Source organism: Gossypium hirsutum, chromosome A10 (assembly GCF_007990345.1).
Source record: "Gossypium hirsutum isolate 1008001.06 chromosome A10, Gossypium_hirsutum_v2.1, whole genome shotgun sequence".
In the NCBI taxonomy this organism is placed as follows: domain Eukaryota; kingdom Viridiplantae; phylum Streptophyta; class Magnoliopsida; order Malvales; family Malvaceae; genus Gossypium; species Gossypium hirsutum.
The window spans coordinates 101,998,215-102,024,902 of NC_053433.1; the positions used below are offsets into that span (position 1 = coordinate 101,998,215).

Genomic DNA, 26,688 nt, shown 5'->3' on the forward strand with positions numbered 1-26,688 from the left:
TTAATTGCATGAATTTGCATTTTTATGAGCTAGGGACTAAATTGTAAAGTAGTCAAATGTTCAGGAGTAAAATGGTAATTTTTCCATAATATGAAATTGGATTGAATTGAATTGAATAGAATAAATATTAAAGTGGTTAAATTTGATTATATAGATCAAGAAAAGCCATGTTCGGAATTAGATTGGGGGAAAAAAGTAGTAGATTGATCGGTCGATTTTCTCCGTATTAATTCGAGGTAAGTTTGTATATTAATAAGCTTTAAATTATATGTTTTGACATGCTTAATTAATATAACTGGGATGATATGACACTACGAAAATTCTCAACGAGATATCAGCAATTGTATGGATTCCAATTGAACCTTAGGAATAGATAAGATACAAATGACATGTCATTAGGGATTACCGTGTTTTATGTGCTGGTCCTGTACGTTCTACCGGTGACTAAGTTTTCCAGCATGTGTTGCGGTTACTCATCTACCTGTGTGAGCAGCACCGTGTAGCTACGTTTTGACCATCAACTTGTGTGAGCAGACCCGGTTATAGCTCAAGAGTGAGCATATATATATAATATGAGATAAATATGGTTTCAACCATGTATTGGCACTAGTATGCGAGATACCCGAGTATCTGATATTATTCCAAACGGTTCAACGGGCACGGTAATATTCTTAGAATGTATGAGTTTAATATGAGCAAGTATATGTATGTACATGAATCATGTGGAATTTGAATCTATGAGATTGGTGATTTCACGATTAACTTTGTTGGTGATTATATATTAAGCTAATGACACCAAATTGAATTGCATTATGATTTAAATTACTTACTTAACTGTGGTTGATTAGTAAGTTATTTTTGCAGTTATATGAACTTACTAAGCTTAATTGCTTATTTTGTTTATTTTTCCGTGTTTTATAGTTTTCAGCAGCTCGCTCGTTTTGGAAGTTGTCGGAGATTGCATCACACTATTGAACTCTTATTTTGGTACTTTTGGACTTAATGTATTTTGGTTATATGGCATGTATAGGTCTTTTAGCTAGTGGAAGCCTGCATGTTTTGATATGTTTTAGCCATTTATGTGGCTTGACAATGGTATATGCTTTGATATGTAAATATGTGTAAATGACTCTTTAATATGTAGTTTATAATTGCTATGTGAATGCCTTGTTGTGAATTGGTATTTAAGGTAGCAAATGGTTAAAAATGAGAATGTATTAACATGCTAAGTATTAGGCTAGATAGTGCATATATGAAATTGACCATTTAGGTGAATTCTTGAAAGTGATATTGGTATATTTTTAAATGGCAAATTGTGATGTTTATGAGCATTATGGTTGTTGGTATTGGTATGGCATGATTTGGACTTGGTTGAGATTGGTTTGAATGCCTATTGATGATATGGTCATATGCTATTTAGTATGTGTAGGTTGGTGCCACTTTGGGTGAGAAATAAGGCTTGAAAAATGACCTATTTTTGTCCACACGAGCAGAGACAAGGGCGTGTGTCTCAGCCGTGTGTGACACACGGTTAAGGGACACGGTTGTGTGTCCCTTAATACTTATTTAAAAACCAAGTCAGTAGCTTAACACGGCTTAGCACACGGGCGTGTGGCACAAGTCAGTATACCCTCAAGTTTTCACACGGCCTAGTACACGGCCTGGCACACGGGTGTGTGAGGCCACTTTGAAAGATAGACGGCCTGGCACACAGGTATGTAGTTTGGCCATGTGACCCAAGTTAGTGAGTTACATGGGGTCGGACACGAGCTGGGACACCGCCATATGATCCCATTTCGAATGTCCACATGGTTTATGACACAGGCTTATCTCTTGGCCGTGTGAGACACACGGCCTGGGCATACAGGTGTGTCCCCTACACTTTGAAAATTTTCTATGTTTGTCTAAAAATTTCTCAAGTATTCGATTTAATCTTGAACCACTTCTAATGCTTGTTTTAAGCCCCGAAGGCTCATGTTAGGGACTATATGACTGAATTTGAATGACTTTTATTTAGATATGAGAAATGGATATGAATTGTATGATTGTTTAAAGAATAAGTCCAGTAATGCTCCGTAACCCTATTTTGATGACGAATATGGGTTAGGGGTGTTACAGGAATACAGGTTGAATATCATGGTAATTAACTTGAAAATGTTATGTTTGTATACATTAAGTTATGAAATAATGTTAAATGATGCGAAATGAGCCGAAAACGAATTTGTAGGGCCAATCAAGAAATTGAGCTAATAAACTCAGAAATGATTAAAGTAAATGAAATGGAATTGAATGTGCATGCTTATAAATAATGTATATAAGTGACTAAACCTATGATACAATGATGTTGTGAACTTGAATAAGTATATGTGTATAGATGTGGAATGGAATTATGAGGTAATTGTGAGATATAATGTGGAATAGAATGGCAAGTAATAGTAATGTGGGAAAAGAAAATTTCAGTATGAAAACTGTATGTTGATTAATTTGTGAATTGGATTTGAATTAAGTGCATACATATATATAAACTTGTTAATGTTATCTTGAATTATAGAATTACCACTAGGTTTTATCACTCAGCGTACAGTTTTGTTTCCCATGCGCAGGTTAGGTATAAGATGTGATCCCAAGTGTTGACTTCAACATCCAAATAACATATTGAACTCAAAAAAGTTGGTGAACCTCTTTTGTTAATTATATGGTTTGTACCTAGTAGAGTCACCTTAATGTTTTGTTATGTTTTGGATTGTTGAATTTGAAATAGGTAAATAAATAACATGTATATACCAAGTTTGTGATTGTAGTTTAGCATGAGTTGGGTTTATGTGTGTTATTGTTGATTGATGATATGTAAGAAGTATGCAAACTTGGTATAAAAAATGGAATAATAATGTTTAGTACCTTGATGATATAGGTATATTTTGGTAATGGTTAGAAAGTTTATAGATGTGTGAACTGGTACCATTAGGATATGAATTAGCATGAAATGTAATGGTATTTGGTTACTGCTTGGATTGTGTTCATAGTAGATGAAAATGATAAGTTGATGGATGATTGTATGATGAAATTGGTAGAGAGGATATTTATGGACAATTGTGTATGTTTAAATATGAATTGGGAATGTTTTAGTATGAAATGAATTAAGGATTGAAATGAAATAGGTACCAAAAGTAAAAAGATAGAAATATTCTATGAGGTATCGATACCTTGGCAAGGGTATCGACACTTTGGTGATTTTTTAAAAATATTCTAAATACCAAATTGTAAAATGGTATCGATACCATAGTAAAGTATCGATACTGTGAGAAAGGTACCGGTAATTTATGACAAGTACCAATACTATTGATTTTTACTCAAATTTTCCAAACATCGAAGCTAAGAATGAACTGATACCTAATTAGGGTATCAATATTTGTTCTAAAAATTTGAAAACTTTGCAATTCGGTCCTACTTCATGCTCGAGTCAGTAAAAGAGCTTTCATAAGCTCGATTAAGGCTTAGATTTTATTATGCATCATAATGTACATGTGTTTATGGCATGATTGATTGTATTAATGGTTTATTTACAATGTACTTAACGATAGTTGCTTTGACAATGAATGTGATATCTCATAACTCGGACCCGGCAGCTAAGTCAGGTAGAGGGGTGTTACACGACATTGCCGAAAAATCATCCTAGAGTATAATTTTCCAATCATAGAATTAGACCATATCGTGATCTTACTTGATATAAATAAAAAGGACAAGCTTTCGAAGAAGGTTGTTTCACTTCGAAGCATTAATGTTACTTGATCACGATTTTTGTGTGACAGGTTTTAAATATTTATAAAGAATCGTTCTTGAAATTAACTATTATCACGATGTAGGCAAGTGTACCTATCGAACAGTAGTATAGTTTTAGCAAGATCGGATTGTCAAACCCAAAGGAACTAAAAGTACTAGTAATGACTGTCTTTTTATTATCTAGCCTAAGAATAAGGGGTTTTGTTTTAACTAACTAATTATCTAAACTAAGAATTCGCAGAAAGTAGAATTGTGGGATTACTTTTGGAAAACGATTGAATTAAGACAATACCTAAGGAAAAATTCACCTAGACTTTACTTGTTATTCTGGCTCCGAATCGGACGATTTATTCATTTAACTTGTCCCGTAGAGATCCCTAAGTTATGTTATTATCCCTATTCAGGACTAATAACGTTTAATCCCTATATTGAATAATTGAGACTTTTCTCTAATTAACACCTTAGGGTTGCATTAACTCGATCTATGGATCCCCTTATTAGGTTTCACCTTAATCCGGCAAAACCTTGTCACCCTATGTCTAGGCGCGCAATCAACTCCGCTTAATTATGACAAATGTACTTTTAGACAGGGTCTATTCCTCCTCTGAATAAGAGCTTATCTTAAATTAGTATCCTGGGATATCAAAACAAAAATTAAGAACACATAATTAAGAACAAGTTAATTATTTATCATACAATTCAGAAAATAATAACAAGATTCGTCTTAGGTTTCATTCCCCTTAGGTATTTAGAGGATTTAGTTCATAATTTAAAAGGAAAACATCTCAGAAGAATAATGAATACAAAACATAAAGAAAACCCAAAACTCCTGAAGGGAAATTGAGGAAAGATCTTCAGTCTTGATGATGACTCCGGCTTTTGAGATGGATCAATCGGCTTCCCTTGAGCAGTTCCCTGCCCCCTGCTCTCTGTGTCCCTTTTCCTATTCCTTCAGGGCGTATTTATATGCTTTAGAATTCCTAAAAGCCCTCAAAATTAGCCATTTTTGAATTGGACTCAACTTGGGCTCGGCAGGGACATGCCCGTGTGCGATTACTTCAGGTCGTGGTCAAGCCTATTAAATAGGCACAGGCGTGTGGTCTACCCGTGTGAGTCGTGCTTCGATTCTGCCAAATTGACACGGCCGTGTGGTCTGCCCGTATGAGGAAGTCCAGGCCGTGTTGATTTCGTACTTTGGCTCATTTTCTTAGTTTTTGGCTCGTTTCTCGTTCCTTTCGCTCTCTTATGCTCACCTAAGTATAAAACATGAAATTAAGGCATTAGGAGCATTGAATTCACTAATTCTAAGGAAAAATCATCCATAAAATGCGTTAAGTATGGGGTAAAAATATGTATAAATTATGATTTATCATTACTTGAACCACAAAGCAAAGTAATAATCAAGGAGTCTTAGATGATGATAATGGATAGATTCCTATCGTTCAAACTCCAATCCAAATTAAAAGTTACAAGTGAAAGACTCAAGGTATGGAATAGGGAGTCTTTTGGTAACATTCATAAGAGGAAACATGTTTTAACAAATAGGCTTAAAGAAGCACCAAACAACATAAAAGATAGTTCTTCTATTGACAAGGTAAGGAATATAAAAGATGAGTTGGAAAAAAAGTCTTGGAAGAAGAGCATATTCTACGGTATCAAAAATCAAGAACGGATTGGATCATAAAGGGAAAAAGGAACATAATGTACTTTCACCTCATTGCTAATAAAAGAAGAATTAGAAACACGATTTATATGATCATGGATAAGAAGGGTAGAACTTGGGAGAATCAGGAAGATATAGAAAATTGTTTTAAAAACTTTTTCAAATGCATTTTTTTAAAGATTATCCTCATAGTGTGCAAGACATTGAATGCTTTCTAAGTGGGTTGGAAATTCCCAAAATCCTAGAGAATTTAAAATATCTGCTAAACAACCTATTTTTAGAAGAGGAAGTTTAAAAAGCATTGTTTGAATTAGGGCTCCTCAAGGCTTCAGGACCAGATGGTTACCCAACTATCTTTTTTCAGAAAAACTAGGATGCAGTTGACCACTGGTAACTAAAGCATATTTCAATTTTCTTAACACAAGGAGAATGTTGAAAGAATTAAACAAAACCTTTATTGTACTAACTCCAAAAGGGAAATCTCTAAAAAAGATTAGCCAAAATCATCCCATAGGTCTGTGCAATGTAGTATACATGGTAATATCCAAAGTCCTAATTCAATGTTTAAAACTCATTCTTAGTGAAATTGTTTCCCCATATCATAATGCTTTCATTGGGGGAAGACAAATGGGTGACAACATTATTTTGGCTTCGAAATTAGTTAATCTCATCAATAAGAAGACCAAATGTAAATGAAGTATAGGAGCTTTGAAATTTGAGATGGATCAGGCTTATGATAGGTTCAGATGGAATTTCGCACACACAATTCTGAAAATGAGTGGATTTGAGGAAAAGTGGATCAACCTCATCATGTAATGTATTTCAACTATATCTTATTAGATTCTACTAAGTGGATCTCTCATAGGTAACATCGATCCTATGAGAGGTTTAAGACAAGTTGAGTCCCTTGCTCCCTATCTTTTCGTTCTATGCCAAATATCTTATCATTAATGATTAGTAAAGAGGAAAAAGAAAGAAACTTATAGGGACTCAAAGTGGGAAGAAGGAGTATCCCGATAAATTAATTACTATTTGCGAATGATAGTTTTTTATTTTTCAAAATCAAAAGGGAGTCATGCCATATAGTTAAAAGGATTCTGGATCAATATTGTGTCTTTTCAGGAGTAAAAATTGTCATCCGAAGTTCAAAAGAATGTTCGGAGGTATCTTACAAGTAAGAATTAATGGAAGAACTGTAAATACATGGGGATGGATTTGGATTCTCTAAATAAGAAAAACAAATTCTTTCAACCCGTATTAAACAAAATGGAATCAAAATTCTCCCTTTAGAAAGCTAAATTGTTGGGCCAAGGAGGCAGGCTTACCTTAATCAAATATGTGATTGCAAGTTTACCCACCTATCAGTTATCATGCTTTCAAGCCCTAAAGAATGTTTGCGACAAGATTAATCAATTGCTACCAAAATTTTAGTAAGGAAAGGAAGCAAATGAAAGGAAAATCCATTACATAAACTGGGAAAAAAATCTGCTCGAGTACATCTTTGGAGGCCTTGGTATAAGAAAAATGCAATTGATGAATAAAGCTCCATTAGCTAAAATTGCACAGAGGATAGTGGATGAGCAAAGTTGGATACTGTGTAATGCCCCCGTACCCGAGACCATCGCCGGAGTCGAGCACGAGGTGTTAACAGGCTTAATTCATTAATTAAATAGCTCAAACAATTTATTTTAAAAATTTCCAGACAAGCTGGCTAACTGCATCACAGTCGCTTAAAAATTCATATCTCTAGTTCTGAAACTCAAAATTAAGATCCGTAAATTTTTCCTAAAACTAGAATCATATATCTATCTACTAATTTTTTTTCTAGAATTTTTGGTCAGGCAAATTAGTACAGTTTATTAGTTAAAGTCTCCCCTATTTCAGGGTTCGGCTACTCTGACCCCTTTGCACTACGAATCAAATTTATTTATGTACAGAAATCCAATGACTATTACGTTTATTTCAATTAAAAATAGACTCAATAAGGAATCCATACATATAAATTGTGAGGCCTAATTATTTTTTACACAAATTATGGTGAATTTATAAAGTCAGAATAGGGAATCCAGAAATTGCTCTGACCCTATTTCACCAAAACATAAATATCTCATAAAATACAACTCTTTTACCTATTTTGTTTCTTCCAAATGAAAATAGATTCATTAAGCTTCAATTCCATATTTTATTCATCATCTAATTCTATCTCTACTATTTTTAGTGATTTTTCAAACTCACATCACTGCTACTGTGTGATTCTGTTTTATAGAAAATTTCACCATTTTATGGATTTCCATAGATTAGTTAGCACATAAAGAATACGTGTTATCAAATATAATCTCGATTAGCCACTCCAATAGCTAATAATTCTCAAACATTTCCTTGCCATCCATGAGCTATATCATAAGATTATATACACAAAAGGATTATAATGTTATACATGCCATATTCCCAAAATATGTAAGCCATCATACCGAGATGGTCCATTAATAGTGTGAGCGTGCCTCCGACCGTCCTGATCTCCAAACCGGCTTGTCAAAACTACAAGGAATGGAAGGGAAGGAGTAAGCATAAATGCTTAGTAAGTTCACATGCAAATAACAAATAACTTAACAAAGTAATTATACCAACATTAGCATAATATCACCAAAACATATATCACATTTCTATTCATCATTCATCATCTTACTACATTATTGTTGTGGTATCAAGTCTCAACCCGATGGTTACCTGTCCAAAGTGCCCATTCCACAACACTTACCAATACGTCACTTGCATCTTGAGTATTCTTCCATTTCACTAGAATTTTACCCATTGAACACATTGGAATATAACTCGGATACATGGAAAGTTTGCACATAAATGCCACATATGTAGCCAAGCTACCATGTAACCCGCCCATAAGCGAACTCGGACTCAACTCAATGAGCTCGGGCGTTCGCATCCATAAGTGAACTCGGACTCAACTCAACGAGCTCGGATGCCTAGTTACATTTCACGAACTCGGACTCAACTCAACGAGCTCGGACATTCACATCCATAAGTGAACTCGGACTCGACTCAACGAGCTCAGATGCCCAAATATCCTAATCTATTCCTAAGGTTCAACGGGACCTTCCTCGTTCGTACTCCTTTACCATTCTACTTGGAATACTAATGATGATACTTCGGTAGTCTTTCACATTTTTCACATAATTCATAAAATTTTTGCATGTTGTCCAACAATGACCACAAAGCATAGAATTGCATGATAACAATCATAATATCGTATAAATAGCATTAAATGATTTAAAATAACGGTTATATTACAATATTTACATATGAACTTACCTCGTATGCGAAAATGGTCATTTTTACCATTTTGTCCACAACTTGGTATTTTGCCAATTTTAGCCCGAATTTCAATTTTCCTTGCTCTATCATTTCAAATATAGCCTAATTAGGACTCATATTATTCAAATCAACCCAAAATCATATTTTGGAAAAAATACAATTTTGCCCCTAAACTTTCACATATTTATACTTTTGCCCCAAATCTCGTAAATTAAACTTCATCCTATTTTCTTATGTTTTATGATATGCTGATCATTTTTCCCTTCTACAACAACATCCAATTCTCACTCTAACATGTACTTATGAACATTAGGTATTTTTACCGATTATGTCATTTTAGTCGTTTTTGAGTAAAATCACTTAGCAAAAGTTGTTTAACACAATCTCAAGCTTCATATTCTACCATAAAACATCAAAATTCATGCATATCATTCATGGGTAAATTTTTAAATATAAACCCTAGCTCAAAATATTGGTAGAAACAGGTAAACCGAGCTACGAGGATTTCAAAAATGTAAAGAACATTAAAAACGGGCATAGAAATCACTTACAATCAAGGCTTAAAATTGTTGAAACCCTAGCTATGGTGGAGAGCAAAATTTGGCAGCAACTTATGGAGAAGATGATCATTTTTGTGTTATTTTTCCCATTTTATTTCATTTAATATCAAAATGACCAAAATGCCCTTCCTTACTAAACTTTCAAAAATTCCATCCATGTCCAATTTTTGTCCATAAACTTAGAATTGGTCAAATTTATATTTAAGACCTCCTAATTAATATTTCAAAGCAATTTCATACTAGAAACTTCTAGAATGCAAATTTTGTAACTTATTCAATTTAGTCCCTAACTTCAAATTAAGCACTTTATGCATAGAATTTCTTCACGAATTTTTCACAAAATCATGAAATCATATCATAGACCTCAAAATAATTATAACATAATTATTTCTATCTCGAATTTGTGGTCCCAAAACTACTATTCCGATTAGGCCTTAATTCGAGATATCACATACTGAAAGAAACTTTGGTCAAGAAATACTACACAAAGGGTAATATCCTTTAGTGTTAGGTGAAACCATGTGATTTATGGGCTTGTAAGAGCATATTGATGGGTAAAGAGGTCATTAAGCATAATATCACATGGAAAAATGACAACAGATGAAATTCATAGAAGGATACAGAGGCATCTAATTAGGTACTTATTAGAAACATAATTGACAATTTGGACATGCAGGAGTTGAATGCATACTCAAGATGCGTACTTAGGATGCCTTGTTTGAGGGTCTTACAAAACCTAAATGGATACATACTCATGATGGGAAATTATCGGTTAGATTAACTTATTTTCAGGTTGTTAATAGTATGCAATTTGAAAGTTTGAATGTGCATAAATGTTTCGAAGAAAATTTGGAAATTTCTTTGGTCACTCAAACTACCATAAAAGGTGATCACCTTTCTTTGGAAAATCCTTAATGAAGACCTTGCCAATATGAGATAAGAAAGAGAGTAAATTCCATAAGTCCAAAGTGTGTTTTTTGCCAAGGTAATAAAGAGGATGTAAATCATTTATTCTACGATTATGATTTTGCTAGAATAGTATGGCCCTGCTTAGGATATGGGATTCCTACCAAGGATATCAACATAAGCTCGATAAAATAATGGATCATTCAAATCATGAAATTGGCATTAAGTGAAGATTCTTGACTAATAAGGCTACAAGATTGGCCATCATCGTTTGGAAAATTCGAGTGCACAATAAAATTTGGGTCTCACTATAAGTGGTGTTATTATTATTATTATAAATTTATAATGGGTTTAAATAGTATTTAGTAAGTTCTATATAAAATATAGAAAGACAAAAACACCATCATAATAGAATTTTTTCTTTTTTTAAAAAAAATGATTTATAATTGTTTATCTAATTGTATTGGTCTTTAATAAATTTGTGCTATAAAATCATTGGAAGATTTAACAATAATCTAACACATCCCATGATTGGGTGTAAATTTTTAATGCAAAATTATATAAAATTGATTCTAAAAATAAATAAGGTTGATTGAATTGATAAAAGGTTTTAGAATTTTTAAGGTATTATAGTTCAAATCCTATAGATTTATTCTATTTAACTCATGTTTATAGATTTTATGTAAAAATATAAATAAAAAAATACTTTCATGATAAACTTTGTCATATTTTAAATATAACTGTGGGGTATGCCTCGCATTTATCGGATATGTTGCAAACACTTTAGACGAGAATAGACAAGTAATCAAAGAAGGGCCAAAACAGGCTCGACATCGGGACGATGTGATAGTTTTTGGCGATGGACATGGCAACAATGTCGTGACGAGGAAAGCCGACAGGTCACGACATCACAACGATTTTTAATGTTATGCAACCCGTTTTGTACAGCTCAATAGGATTACTTCAGGGTTATTTTAGTTTGATTAGACCTCTAATCTAAGCCTATTTAAAGGGGCCATTGTGGCCCTATTTCGTTACGCTAATCAACAAGGGTTTTTCTTTGAGGGCAACAAGATGTTTTGGTGGGAGTTAGGGTTTTAAGATTTAGAGTTTTGGTGAGAGTTTCATGGTAACCATGGAGATAATTTTGTTCTTGAGTTGATGCTTTTTTTTAGGGGTTTGGGTAATGTATGCTTAGTACATTTAGGTTTATTTTCTCCATATTGTACTCTCGTTTATTTACTCATTTAGTGAAAAGTCAATACCTCATTTGCCTGTGGTTTTTCCCTCTTGGAGGGTTTTTCACGTAAAATATTTGTGTTCATTTTTCTCCACTTTTACTATCTCGTTGTTTATACGGGTCGATCCCGAAGAATAATGGGTCGTTAGTCATTTTTCAATTAAATTAATGTCTAATTATGGATTTGTGATACCAACTCAACCGCTCTCTTTTCCTTTCTTGAATTTCATCTTTAGTGTTTTTGTTTTTTTGTTTTTTTTTATTTGGACAAATCCTTTTGATGGGTTGTTTTTGTAGGTATCCACTGAGGTATTAAATAGGTAGTAAAAAATAATTATATTAATTATATATGTTAAATTATAATTTTATGTATTTACATTAAATCATTAATTTAATAACAATTAAGTCTATTTATTATATTTATTGTTGGAAATTAGATTGCAAATTTAATTATTGATGAGCACTTATTCAAGTTTAGAAAGTGATGATTTATCATTTAATGGATACATTTCCATGAGACACATATTTTTTCTAAGAAGTATGTCCAACATAAGGGTTATGACTCTTCAAAATAAGATCCATTGAGTGCATATAAATAGAAAGGTCTATGGAGCTCACAAAAATTATTACAATCAATCCTATTTTTAAAAATTAGAGTAAGAGTTCAGAAATTCTCGATTTTGCTAATCAAAGGAAATTCAAAAGCTCTGTTGTATCTCGGAAGGAACTTTGTCTTAACCCTCTAGCTACTTTGTGTGACAGCAAATAGTTCTCTTTGAAAAGCGTCACCCACGCCTTGAAGTCTATTGTTTAATTCAATATCGTCCTAAGATCTATTTTCTCCACTCAATATATTATACATTTATTTGAGTATTATATTTATTGTAATATTTTTTAATATAAATATTCTTTAATGTATTTTTAATGTGTTAGAAAACTTTTATTTTAGATTTTTTAGTGCATTTAATGTATTACATTTAAAAAAAATTATTTTTAAATAAAAACTAATCTAAAAAAATCAAATATGAGTGTGTTAAGTCAAGCTTAAATTTATTTTTCTTAAATTGAGTTGAGCTTGAGCAAAAATGTAAGCCTATTTTTCAAGTTAAGCCTGAAGTTGAAAAATTGATTTAGATACTTTATATGGAGTCAACAATAAACACCTTGTGACAGTTGACATGGGAAATAATTACTTTGCAATTGATGTAGAAAAAATTCTAAAATTTTGGAAATATTCTAAATAATTTATTTAAAAAATTCTAAAAAAGTTGTTAGAAATCATTAAAAAAATTAAAATATTATAAATAGTTATTAATTTTAAAAAAATTAGAAAGTATTAAAACATTATAAAAATATAGAAATGTAGAAAATTATTAAAAAAATTAAAAACACTACTCTTTCTTGTTTTCCCAAACATAATCCTATATCATATCTCAGTCTTTCATTATCAATTTCCATTTCCCCAACTAAAATTTTAATAATTTTTAATAAATTCTTATAATTTTTTATCATTTGAATAATTTTTATGTAAAAATTATTTTATTTTATTTTTATAAAAGTTTATTAATTTCCCTATAATTTTAAAATGTTAATAATTTTTATATTTTGCAATAATTTTCTATATTCTTATATAATTTTAAATAAATTTTCTATAATTTTTTATAAATTTAAATATTCTTTTAGATTTATATGTTAAAAAACCATGATAAAAAAATCAATTAATAATACATTATCGTTTTTCCATGTGAAATGCCAGGTCACTTGTCATAGTACTACATCATTACGGTCACATCCACTTAATGATCCTATATTTCAAGGGCTTAATGGAATTCAATTCATGAGTGCTGTTTTTTTAAAGACTTAATTTTTACGGACTTTTTAATCAATTTAAGCAAATTATATAATATTGACTATGCATTTCGTAACTTAGGCAAATTATTAAAATTGACCATTTTTTTTTCCAGATGTAGACTTCCTTTCTTCAAACATAAAAAGAAGTTGATGCAAAAACTATTTTATATCTAGTTGAAGCTTAATCTTAACGCTATCCACAATGATTAAAAATTGGAGATATAATTATAGAAGTATTAGCTTAGAAGGTGTGTATGTAGATACCCATTTTCAACTGAATTAAGTAGATAGAATTGAAGACATTTAAGGATAGAATACTGTCTAACTACAAACCAAAAACAGTAAGATATAAACATAAGCAATTTCTTATCTTTGGGGAAAAAAAAAGAAAAAAAAGAAAAGAAAATACCCCATGAATTTAGCAAAGACCAAAGGATGATTACCATTTGCCAATGTTGTTAATGTCCAAGTTCGACAGATAATTGATTAACATCTGCATGCTTATATTTGTTTATTACTGATTCCATCTATCTAAAACCAAACCATTCCTGCAATAAGTCAAACATGCTAAATTCCATTCAATTATCCAAACATATATAAAGCATTATCTCACCTTTGAATGCCATGCAGAAAGCCAAAAGCATAACTCCATTTACAAGCTTCAAGATGGAAGAGGAGAAGAGGGACAAAGTAACATGCACAACTTTTGACCTCATATCCACTCTTAAAAAGGGTACATAAATGGCTAAAAGGATAAGGATCAATGGGGATATTTGATCTGTTTTAGCTTTCTGGAGAGGAAAACCTTCTAGCCTTCAATAAATAAACAATTCTGGAACGGGGTTCCATGTCAGTGAAACCTAAATGAGGAAACAAAGGTGAAAGGGATACTTTTCTAGGATAGAATGCAGGCATTTATCTGATGGTGTGATTTCATCTAATATTAACCGAAGCTTTCATCTATAGTGATGGTCAGCCAAAATTCAATTAACATACTTCATAAAGATAATTATAACTTACGACAAGAACTGCTGCAAACAAAAATATAACTCTTAGAAACCACAAGCAAACTCTCTCATGTATTCTTTAAATGATAAATGTACGAGTCATGGTGTCTGAAATTGAGCTATTGATGTACAGAAGTTCATTATATGTTGACCACAACACCTTAATCAGAAGGGATGATTGTGATCCGAAATGCATGTGCTGAGAACCACAATGGGAGGGTAGCACCGAGGTTAATAAGTAGTTTATATAAACAATTGCATATACTAAATTCTAGATGACAAAAGACAAAGTTTAAAATCAGAAATGTATGACTCACAATGTCTAAAACAAGTTATTTATGTACAACTAAAGTTCATTATATGCTGACCACACCTTAATCAGAAGGGAAGATTGTGCTCCGAAATGCATATGCCGAGAACCACAATGGGAGGCTAGCACTGTTCTTCACAGAGTACATTTCCTTCCACACTCGACTCTTCTGATGGTATACTAAGATCTGCTTGTGAGTTGCCAAGAATATACATTCACCAGTTTGTGCAATGGGGAATATGCCAGGCACTAGTCCCCTAATGCATCTAAGGCTCACTCTATCCACCATATACCATACTTCTTTTTCGTAGTCTTTCATTACCCAAATATTCATCCATGCGTCCGAAATCTGAATCAAAGATAAGCATCCATCGGAATCCAACAAATAAACTCGATTTCCAGTCCCATAACTCACTTCATCAGGCAAAGAAATCTTCCTCCAAACATCATAATCAAGATCAAGTGCAAGTATATAGGAACAACTACCGGTCAACCAATGAAGGGCACCGTTAACAAATACAACTTGGTTCTTGTTCATATGAGTGAAATGATCGTCTCGATGTGAAACAAACTTCTTCCACTTATTCGAATCCGAATCAAATATCAAACATATGAAAGTCCCATCAGGTCTATGACCAAACGTACGATGATACCCTGCTAACACAACATTAAACTTGTTCTTTGATACATCACATGCTAAACCAACAAGCGTGGCTTCACCATCGGGATAAAACCGAGTAACAGGCCTCTCCCTACACCTAGGAAGCAACTTAAAGTCTCTAGTCATAGGGTTACAAACGTAGTAAACACCCTTATCGGGAATGCTAGAGCAACACAGCAAGCCATTACATGAAGCTCTGACCTTGACTCTATCTTTCAAGAAATCCAACGAGACTTCAGAGACACCCCTCAAATTATCAACACAGACCAAGCTTGATCTGGATTCTGGTGAACCCGAAGTCTCAATCAAGACCATTAGGTTCTTAGCAGACACCTCATTATAGAGTTTTATGAAATACTTGTCAGAGACTAATCTATACCAAAGTTTGCAAACAGTTTTATTTTTGAAAAGGGGCTTTACAGGCAATCTCGCAAGAACTTGAAGGATAACTTCATCAGGAAAAATACCCATCTTTCAAATTCATAATTCAATCAAGAAAAGCGAAAGAAGAAAGAAAATCAAGGTTTGCTTACCAGGGGAGTGAATTGGGGATTTCAACTGAAACAACAACAAAAGAAAGCCTTTTGTTTAGCTTTTTTTGGGGGGGGGGGTTGAAGAATCGAATAGTAAAGCAAATTATGGGAAGAAGAGGATGATGGTAGTTTCGAGGCAGATTAATTAGCGACCTGATAGGGAAGAAGCTTTTTCAGTTATGTTGCCGAAGGGAGCGAACTGCAAAGCGATGAAATAGCAGAGTCAAGGGCTAATGGGTCCACTACGCATCCATGAAAATATAACTAAATGGGCTTTTTCAGCCGATTGATTTTGTCCAAATGAAACCAAGGATTTTGGTTAAGACAATAAAGGTTAAAATCTGCTATTAGTCCCTATACTTTGAAAACATTAGGATTTAGTCCTTTTACTTTAAAAAATAAAAATCAAGTCTTACTTTTTTATTTAAAAATCTCAGTCTAATCATTAAAATTGTAAGTATTTTCTCCCAAAACTTGTCAAGTTAGAAATTTGATTAGGCTATTCTCATATGATGTGTGACATATAATTAATAGAAAATAAACATGATAAGTTAACAAATTTTAACAAAAACTACTAACAAACATAATGATTGGATTAAGAATTTTGGTTTAAAATTTTTAACCTTTAAATTATAGGGAATAAATCTCAAATTCTATATAAATAGAAGGACTAAGAGCATATTTTAACCAAAAATAAAATGCATAAAGGCACACAAAAAATAGATATTTCATAAATTTAATAAAATAAAAAATAACATATTGAGGTAAATAAATTTATTGTTGAAGAAATTTTTTTTTGTGAGAGAAAAAAAAATTACAAGAATAGCACTTAATCAAAAAAACCGCTTGAAGACTTATTCCTATCAATTAAAACACGAGCCATCTCAGGTGGAACGTCGAGCACTTGTAAATTTCCTTTCTCAAGCAAAGCTTGTTTAGCTAAACAATCCGCAATCTGATTTTGTTCTCTCGGAATATACTGCAAAAATCAATGATTTTCCTGAGACATAATATTATGGATACGCCTAATTAATGCGAAATTACAGACAGTTGAAGAGCTTTCGAGAATGCCTTTAACAACTTCCAAGATATCAGAATGAATGATAACGTGATCATAGTCCAACCGTTGAATTAGTTTAAGGCTCTCAAGAATACCTCACAGTTCCACATTAAAAACTGAGCATTTTTCAAGAAATCGGTGAAAGCCCATGATCCAATGCCCCTCCTTATCTCAAACAACTCCCCCAGTTGCAGCAAGTCCAGAATCTAATTGCACTGCCCCATCAGTAAAAAGAAGAACCTGTTCTTCAGAGGTATGAACTTTAACAGATTGATCAAGATATCCAGAAAGGACCTCTTGAGAGGAAGAGGAGAAATGTAATGCCCAACTGTAGGATCCTTGAACTATTTCTTTTGAGCTCCACGGTTTGCCTTGAAAGATGTATAAATTCCACCCTGTAAGGCAAAAGAGGTCTTACGATTACTTCGAATACCATCGCTTCTTCTGTCTTTGGAACCATTTAAAAAAGTACTCGAGACCGAATCTAGGAGCTCTATAGACAGTGAATCTGATTTAACTTGTTGATTAGAAGGAATATTATTATTTTTTTAAAATAACTGCGGAATGCTTACCTAGATCTAGAGTATTATCGGATATAGGGACTACAAAGCCTTTGGATTCGTCAAAAACAAGGTTATAGTGTGCTTTAATTTTTTCCAAATTTTCAGTGTCTATATTGGTCAGGTTTTTAGAAGTCAAAAGGCCTTGATCACTTGCAACATTAAAAAGATTGTCATTTTGTGAAACTGCAAGATCTAAGACTGTTGAAGCAGCGTAGAATAATTTGAAATTGGTAATTTAGCCGAAGAGTCCCCAAGATTATTGACCAGGCCGTCCAAACTTATTGACCTTTTCCCAAATGATTTGTCCAAAGTATTTTTGGGTATTCAGCCCATTTCTAAATTTTCACTATCCAATCCCTTCTTCACATCAGACCCATTAGGTAGGCCCAAAACTTTATCACCCTCATGTCCGGCCTTGTTAAAAGAAGTCCCCCTATCATCTTTACTAACCCTAGATTTAAAACCACTTTGACTACTAGCCACTTTCCTATTTCCATTTTCCCCTGAAATCCTCCAACTGAAGATCTCCTTTCGCCATTAGAATCCTCCTCTCCCATCAACGCTGAGAATCTAGATCTTAGCGGCTGTTTTTTTTTTCTATATTCTCCGCCGAAAAATCCCTTTTCCCCCGCCATGAATATCTCTTTTCCACCAACATTCATGGCCCAAACTCTGGTTCTTTCTCCCTGCTTCTGGAACCTGTTGAATTGCCGTCCAATTTGCTTTCATTTGGGTCGTCTACCTCGATCGACGGTTTACCATAAGACGCTGCTAGATTTTGCTCTGTTTCAGCCGTTGGGCACATATCTTTAACATGCCCATACTTACCACAGGTGAAGCAAACGATCGGAAGGGCCTCGTATTCGACGCGTTGAGCGGCTACGTTAACTAAAACCTGTGAAATCAAAGGCTTTTCCATGTTAATATAAATGGCTAAACGAGCAAATCTCCCTCTTGTCTGATTTTTGGAATGTACATCGAGTTTGACCACCTTCCCGATGAAACTTCCAATGGCTTCTATTATTTTCCTTTTATATAGGTGTCCCAGGAGATTCGGCAGACGAATCCAAGCCAACACCACGCTAGGGTAAGGTTGTATGGGGCTAAAATGTTTAGTCCATTGTTGCACTGTCAGGTATTGGCCATAAACAATCCAGGGACCTTACGACAATACTCTGTTATAGTCCTCAATAGCCTGAAATTTAACCAAATAATATCCGTCAGTAGTGTCCATTATTCGAATAGAATTCACTGGTTTCCAAAGAGAAAGGATGCGATTATGTAAGGCATTATAATCAATGTTACGCCTTAATAATTTAACGATGACCGTTAATTCCATTTCTCTAAACAGAATAATATTTATGCGATCAGAGAAAGTGATAGCCGGAACACCGTCAATAGTAGTCGCATTCACATCTCCTTAAAGCAATTCAAAATCATTATTGCTCCCCTCAGTAGGAACAGTACAATCTGGACCAGAATCACCAGTGAAGCCTCCCAAAAGTTTGTCTTTCCACGACAAAGTCGGTTTTGGATCTGGATCCCCATCCATAGAGATGTATTCTTCAACTAAATTGTCTTTAAATCTCACTTTTTTAGTATTCCGATCGCTTTCAGGGTGAGGATCACCATCCCCATTATTGCTGGAAAGTTGCGAATTAGAGAGCATTTTTGATTACTTTGAAGTTATATACGATTATTAGAAAATGTTATTTCCTTTCCTTCCAATAGGGTATGCAATTTTTTTATGCCAAAAATCGAATAAATCAAATTATTCATGTAACCGAATAAATCAAATGATTTTAGAGAAAATTTGAATAAATCAAACAAATTTTTTTTTGGTTCAGTTGGGTTCGATTTTTTGATTTATAGTTTTTTTGGTTGAAAAAGAAATTTCTAATTGAGGTACTTATAATTTTAGTTCCTTTAATTTTTTTCACATAATTGTTTTATTTATTCAATTTAGTATATCATATTAGTTTTAATTTTATTTCAAATTCATTATAAAAACATTAAAGATTAAATTAAACAATTTTAATGAACTCAAAAAATATTTATTTTTTCACACAGTCAGCATACAATTTCCATGTCTTCTACTATTCTTAATAGGTATATATCAATTTGGTTTTTATTTATATTTTAAATATTAAAAATTAAAATGAATATCATAAAAAAATTAAATTATCAATTTGGATTTTAAATATTAATGATTTTTAAATTTTAATGGATTTAAGCTTTTAAGAGTGTCGAAACCATTTTTTTTTGAAAGCGGGGATCAACTTTATATTTTGAAAAGAAAATGAAAATTGGGAGTCGCCACCAATCTTTTTTGTTTAGGTGTGATCGGATCACCTAGAAATTTGGTCATTTTAATAAACATTTTGATTTACTAAAACAACGATTTTGGTCTATGAAATTTGAGAAAACGGGTTCGGGAGTCGGTTGCGTACGAGGAAGGATTAGCACCCTCGTAGCGCCCAAAATTGGTACCTAATTGATTAATTAATGTCTTAATGTCAAAATTTAAAAACTCAAAAAAGAATTTAGAATACGATCTCTTTTTTTATGTTGATCTATACGAAGAATTTGCTTGAGTAAATCGAAATGGATCCTAAAGACTTTCTTGTCCCGAAGTAATAAAATGCTACATCCAGTACGTTAGGACACAACATTTCAAACCCTCGAGAACGAGTTGGTCTTTTGATTTTCAAGACTCACATGTTTTAATTTTAAAAGGTTATTCGGTCATTTGGATCAAACAAGAAAAATCGAAACCCAGTACGTTAAGGCACGATCTCTCGAATTTCCAAATACAGAATATTGTCTTACTTAAAATTTTTTTGAATAATAAAAAGTGCAACATCTAGCAATGTATATTTTTTTAGTTTAGAATAAGATAAAACAGTCTATATTAAATACATGCATTTGAGCTTTAATACACAATATAATTTAAACGAAATGAAACAAAAGGGAATATAGAGCGCAAAATAATAATACATAAATTAAATGCTAGGTCAATGAATGTCAACAACATGAATACATTAACAAATAATTTCTAGAGTACATAATAGATCATGTTCACATAATACACTAATTTAAAAAGATCAACATTAATAATCACAAAAGAATGAAACGAAATAATATATGAAAAATTTTAAAGTGAGTAAAACGGTTTAAAATAAATAACAAATGAAACAATTATAAATGAAGAATATAAAAGAGTGTTTCAAATGAATAAGGTATAAAAACTTAGAATAAATAATAAAAGGAACTTTAAAATAATATATGAAAATTTAAAATGAATTACTTATAAAACGGTTTAAATTAAATACTATATGATATATGTTAATGAGAAATATGAAATTAAAATCACAATATGTTAATAAAGATAAAAAAATATATGTATACAATAATAATAGTAATATAATGGCGATAGCAAAATAAAATAAAATAAAATAAAGATAGTAATAATGATAATAATAATAGTAACAAAAAGTAAAGTAATAACAATGAATAATAAGAAGAAAAACAATAATGATAACAGCGAAAATAGTAATAAAACACAAACCATAATAATAATAGTAAGTAAAAACAGAATAATATATGGTGTAATGAAGACAATACAAAATGAATTAGTTTAATACTATGCTAATAATAATAGTAATAATATAATAATAACAATAACAACAGTAAAAGAGAAAATAAATAAATAAATAAATAAATAAATAAAATTGCCAAATAGCTAAAAAAGGACTCAATTGAATTTAAAACAAATATTCGGGGCAAATTCAAAATAAATAAAGAAAGAAATGGACCACATTGAATGCGCGAATAACAAGGAGGGATTAAAGGAGAAAATATCCCGCCCTTCAAAACGCCGCACCTTATGCAGGATTAAAATGAAATAGAATGGAAATCATTAGGCCAAATTAAAAGGAAAAACAATAATAAAAAATCTAATTAAAACATGTAGAAAAGCGGAAGGACTTGCAGCGCAAACATCCCTTCTGCTTAAGAAACACGCGGACCTTGGCTAGCTGATCGGGTCGACCCGTTTCATGCCAAAACCGTCGTTTTGGCTTTAGTGACTTAAGCCCAAAACGACGTTGTTTGGATGGGCTATAAAAGTCAAATTTTCATCAATAAAATTCATTTTCCCCATTTCATAAAAAAAACTTAACCCTTTCTCTCAAACTCTCTCACCCTGTCCCCACTCTGGCCAAGGACCAGTCATCGTTCGCCACACGGTGGCCTGAAATCGAAAAAAGATAATTTTTTTGCTATATTTATATATAAAAATATATATACTGTTTTTAAAAAAAAATAGAGAAAACATGTATATATATGTGTAGTCGAAGAATGAAAATAAAAGAAAAAAGAAATGGGGACTTTGGCACCTTCGAATCTGTTTTTTTTTCTTTCAAATCTTGCTGTTTTTTTTTGTATTCAAATATATGTTTGAAAACACTGATTTTTACATTCACAATCTCCTGATTTTTTTCAAAATCTCCCCTTTTTTTTACAACGATTTTTCGAGGCTTTTATAGCCTAATATTACACTTGGTCTTTGCTATTATTTGCTACTGTTTATGATGTCATCTGCGTCTGTCTTGCTTTCTTTTTATTGCGTGTTTGCAGATCTTTGGAGGTGTAAGCGATGGGACGGTGGCGTGCTGCAGACGTGCCCAGTGGAGGGGTATGGCGCACATGGGACTAGGGTTTTTTGCTCAGCTGATGGGATGTTTAGGTTGTGGGCTTAGGGTTAGTTTGGGTAGTGGACTTAGTTTGGTTTAAGTCTATTTAGTTTTTATTTGGGCTAATGTAAGTGGACTGTTTAATTAATTATTATTTTTGGTTGTTGGGCTCCTGGCAAATTTGAGCCTCTACAAAGAGCATTAAGTTTTAATCAGCATTTGCATTAAAGATTTAAAATTGATGAGAAAAAATTAGTGATTTGAAATTATTCTTCACTATAACTTGTTTATCATTGAGTAAGAAGATATCATATAATCCATGATGAATCTCAATATTGAAATTGACAGCGCACTTGAGGCGTCAGCTTTTATCATATTAGTTCCTTCTTGTTTCGAATTTATACTATTTTACCATTCTATTTTCTCTTGTTTATATTTATATTTATTATTTTTTAAATAATTAAAAATCCTTTTTATTTATTTTCCTCACATATTACTTAGACATGTGCCCATGACTAATTTCAGTTCAAAACAAAATTTAATCCTTTTTATTAGTCACTATGTGATTCGACTCTACTTTTAAGTTTATTCTGGTTTTAAATATAAAAAAATTAAATTTAATAGATTCAACGTTCATCAATATTTTAATACTATTGTTGAGGATTGGTATTAATAAATGTTGATTCTTTTAATAACCAGATCTAAATGTATAAGTATTCTTAAATTTGATTTAAAAATTGAGAACACAACTTATACCTTGAGAAAGGAGGTAATTCGAGGAAACAACAACTTACCAAATCTCTTTTCTCTTTACTCCCTAAAGAAGAGACAAACATCAATACGGAGACACTTGAAACCAAAACTGAAGTTATGGTTGAAAATAACTATACACTAACAGTACTTATCATTACACCCATTGAGCAAACAACATTTTGCATCACTTATCCAAATTTGGAGTTAGCATTTGAGTCGATATCATGTTTGATCCACTTACTTTTCACATTCCATGGCTTGGAAAATGAGGAGTATGAAGCTGCAAAGGGTAAACAAAGAGCATATTAAATTTTGAGCTATCATTTTCTTTAGTGATTCCACAAAGGAATAGTTATTTTACTTACCACTAGGTTTGGTTAACACTTGGCAGACATGACAGGTATGTTCCTTGACAAATTCTTCCACCATCTAGAATTGTTAGAATTTAGTGGTAAATACATAGGATTAAGATGTTAGAATCGTAAAATTAATATTTAATATAAAATTTTATTAAAATTAAAATTATTATGTCAGAACATCAAGAACAAGACTATATGCAGAAACATACTTGAATTTATTATTAGAGATTGCTAAGAGATATAAGATAACCTTATTTTTTTGGGATTATTACCTTTTTAAATAGCTGATTATTAAATTAATTTTGAATATTTATCATTTTGCCCTCATCAAATTATAAATGGAACTTATGATATCTGCACATTATTTTCACAACACTTTAATACCTATAATACTTATAATATAATTAGTCACTTTTGTATCATACTTTATAATAGCATTATACATTATACATATGTACCCATAATTAAAGATTTTAATCCAACATAAGAAGAAAGAGTCAAACTTATTATTATGAAGCAAACTCGACAGTGAAAAATCCAGCACCCTTGCAAATAACAGTGGCCCTAAACTGCACTTAGACTGCCGGAGGGGTGTTCGTCACACGCAAAAAGAAACCCATCAACTGATAAAATGACCACAAAGAAACGTTGGAAGGAAAAATGGTGGCAGCAATTTGCAGTATCACATCCGAAAAAGAAAGAAAACAGAAAAGAATTCTAATAAGTGGTATCAAAGTATCGTTATATCAAATTAAATTATTGAGAATAAATTGTTTTTCTATTATTTTAAATTAATTTATTCTTGAAATTTTATAAATTTCATTAATATATCTTTCAACTTAGTTTTTGAGGAAATTGACGTGTGAATCAAATTACATTTTATGTGTATTTTTTAGAAATAAAATATTGTTAAAAAACGATACTGGTGTTTGAGTTTCATCATGAAACCATTTACATTGGTTTTTCTTTAACTATTATGCATCATATTTTAAAAAGGAAAATATGTTGAAAAAGAATATTGATTCTCGAATGAGGGTAAGTTTTTATGTTTTAAATTTTAGCGCAATTGAATTCGATAATTGAATTTAAATTATGAATAAATCATCACTGTTTCAACAGTATTGCAGTTCAGTTTTGATTTTTTAAAAAACAAAAATCTTATTTTTTTAATTGCACTATTAATATAATCTTATTTTGGGTTATTTTGAAACTTGTAGTGCAATCAGAAATTTTAATTTTGACTTTGACTTGGATAAATTTTAAATTTGAATATTGATATAATTATATATAATTTAAAATAATTTAATTAAAATAATAAGTTCCCAAAGTGACATCTAATATTGAAATTATTTTGTTTTAAAATATAAAAGGTTGTGTGCATGTAACTTAAGCTACGTTAATGTTGATCGACCCAAAAGAAGGTTAATATTTAACAAATTACATGTGCAACTATGGTAATAAACATGTGACAGTTATTCAATTTTACATGTGAGTAGTAAATTGGCCTAAAGGAAGATTTATTATTCGACATGTTCTTATTGTTAGTGTTTGATTATTACACCAATATATCACTTACAAGTTAATATTTTGTCCAAAGATGAAATGTTAACAGAGTGTTCAATATCTTGACATGAGATTTACCTTTATTCAAATTATTTTAGTCTAAATTTGAAATATTTTGAAACAAATAAATTCAGATTTTGACTTTGGGATTTAATTAAGGATGTCTAATATTTTTTTATTTTATATGTTCAATTACTTTTAGTTTTAATTAATTAATTATTTCTATTAATTAAAAATAATAAATTTTTTTAATTTGGAGTTTTTAAAAAATATTTTTTTCTTATTTAATATTAATTCATTAAGCATAGCTCAATACTTATTTTTTAACATGAATTTACTCTAATACTAACAATATTTTTGTAGCATAACAAAAATTTTTTTAACACCATTTGTGTTTTGCATAATTTGTATAACATTTAATAAATTTAGGTACCAAATTGAACCTAAAAAAAAACTTAGGTACCAAATAAGGAAAAAATGTCAAGTTTAGGTACCAAATTGGGGCAAAAAAAGTTTGGGTACCAAATTAGGAAAAAGTATCAAGTTTAGATACCAAATATTATATTAAACCTTAAAAAAATAGGTTTGACTTACAGTCCAACATTAAAGCACGAGCACCGGCTGACTGTTTGATTGAGGAAAAAAAATCAAGTTAATCGAGTTGACGAATCTTATTTTGTCATCCTAAATCGATTTAAAATTTTTTTCGAATCTAATCGAGTGAAACGAAATTTAAGTCGAGTTGAACTGAATCGAGTGAAATTGTTGGAGTTAAACTAAAAAATTAAAAATGTCAAATTAAAATATTGTTACAATATAGCTAATTACATGTTAGAGCACATAAATTTAAAAACTTTTTCAAAGAAAAAATAATAAAAAAGAAACTTTAATATGATAAACTTGAATAATTAATTAACTTATTTAGGTCCCAAAAATATTATTTTAGAAAATTTTTAAAATTTTAACTTTCTTTATATATTTTTTAGAATATTTATAATTTTTTAAAAAAATATAAATTTTGAATTTTATAAATATTTTAATTTTTAAAAATTATTTTGAATTTTTTTTGAAATTTTTGTTGAGAGAGAGACCAATTTGCTCATTTTCAAGATTGACGAAGACCAAAGAGATATTTACACTAATCTATTATTCGAATTATTAGATTTATTCAAATTGTAAATTTTAACTCGGCTCGAACTCGAAACTTAAATTATTTATTCGAGTTGACTCAAAAAAATTTGAATAATTCAATTTCATTAACTCGAAATTTAAAATTGTTTTGAATTGAGTTGAATTTTACTTACCCTTATGAGCAAATTTCAAACCATTTTTAAATTTCATAATATATTGCTTCCATATTTAAAATATTAATTAAAAGTAACATATTTTGGAAAAAAGTAAGAAACTAACATAGATAGACAGTGGTATTTGGTTTCGCATTTATAAATGTTAATAAATATATATTAAATTTGAGAAAATATAAACTGTGATGATATCATACTTAATTTGAAATATGATTTTACTAGGCCTATGAATATCTTTTAATCAAAATTTTTATTATTTTTTTAATTCACAACTTTTTATTCTATATTTAATTCAATTAGTTACATTTTACATGTTATTCTTAATTACTAGGATTAATTCTCTATATATTCAATTTTTTTAGTACAACTATGATTTTTTTTATATTCAATATTTATATATTTATTTAAAACTTATAATATCACTTTTGGCCTATAAATATATATGTTCATAATACAATAAATATTATAACAATTATTAAAAAATATATATTTTTAAGAAAATAGATTCATATATTTTAATTTAGAATTATTAAATAATTTTTTAATTTAAA

General features: G+C 31.0%; 1 protein-coding gene across 1 annotated transcript; it reads right to left on the reverse strand.

Moving 5' to 3' along the window:
- Positions 1-14,376: 14,376 nt before the first annotated feature.
- Positions 14,377-16,067, reverse strand: LOC107896402 (F-box protein At5g49610). Its single transcript, XM_016821564.2, has one exon. The coding sequence runs from the start codon at positions 15,777-15,779 to the stop codon at positions 14,712-14,714; it is 1,068 nt and encodes a 355-aa protein (XP_016677053.1). The 5' UTR covers positions 15,780-16,067; the 3' UTR covers positions 14,377-14,711.
- Between the last annotated feature and the right edge of the window lie 10,621 nt (positions 16,068-26,688).

Bases quoted from the DNA above. Each gene is read 5' to 3' on its own strand.
- LOC107896402 (XM_016821564.2), bottom strand. From the start codon at position 15,779: ATGGGTATTTTTCCTGATGAAGTTATCCTTCAAGTTCTTGCGAGATTG.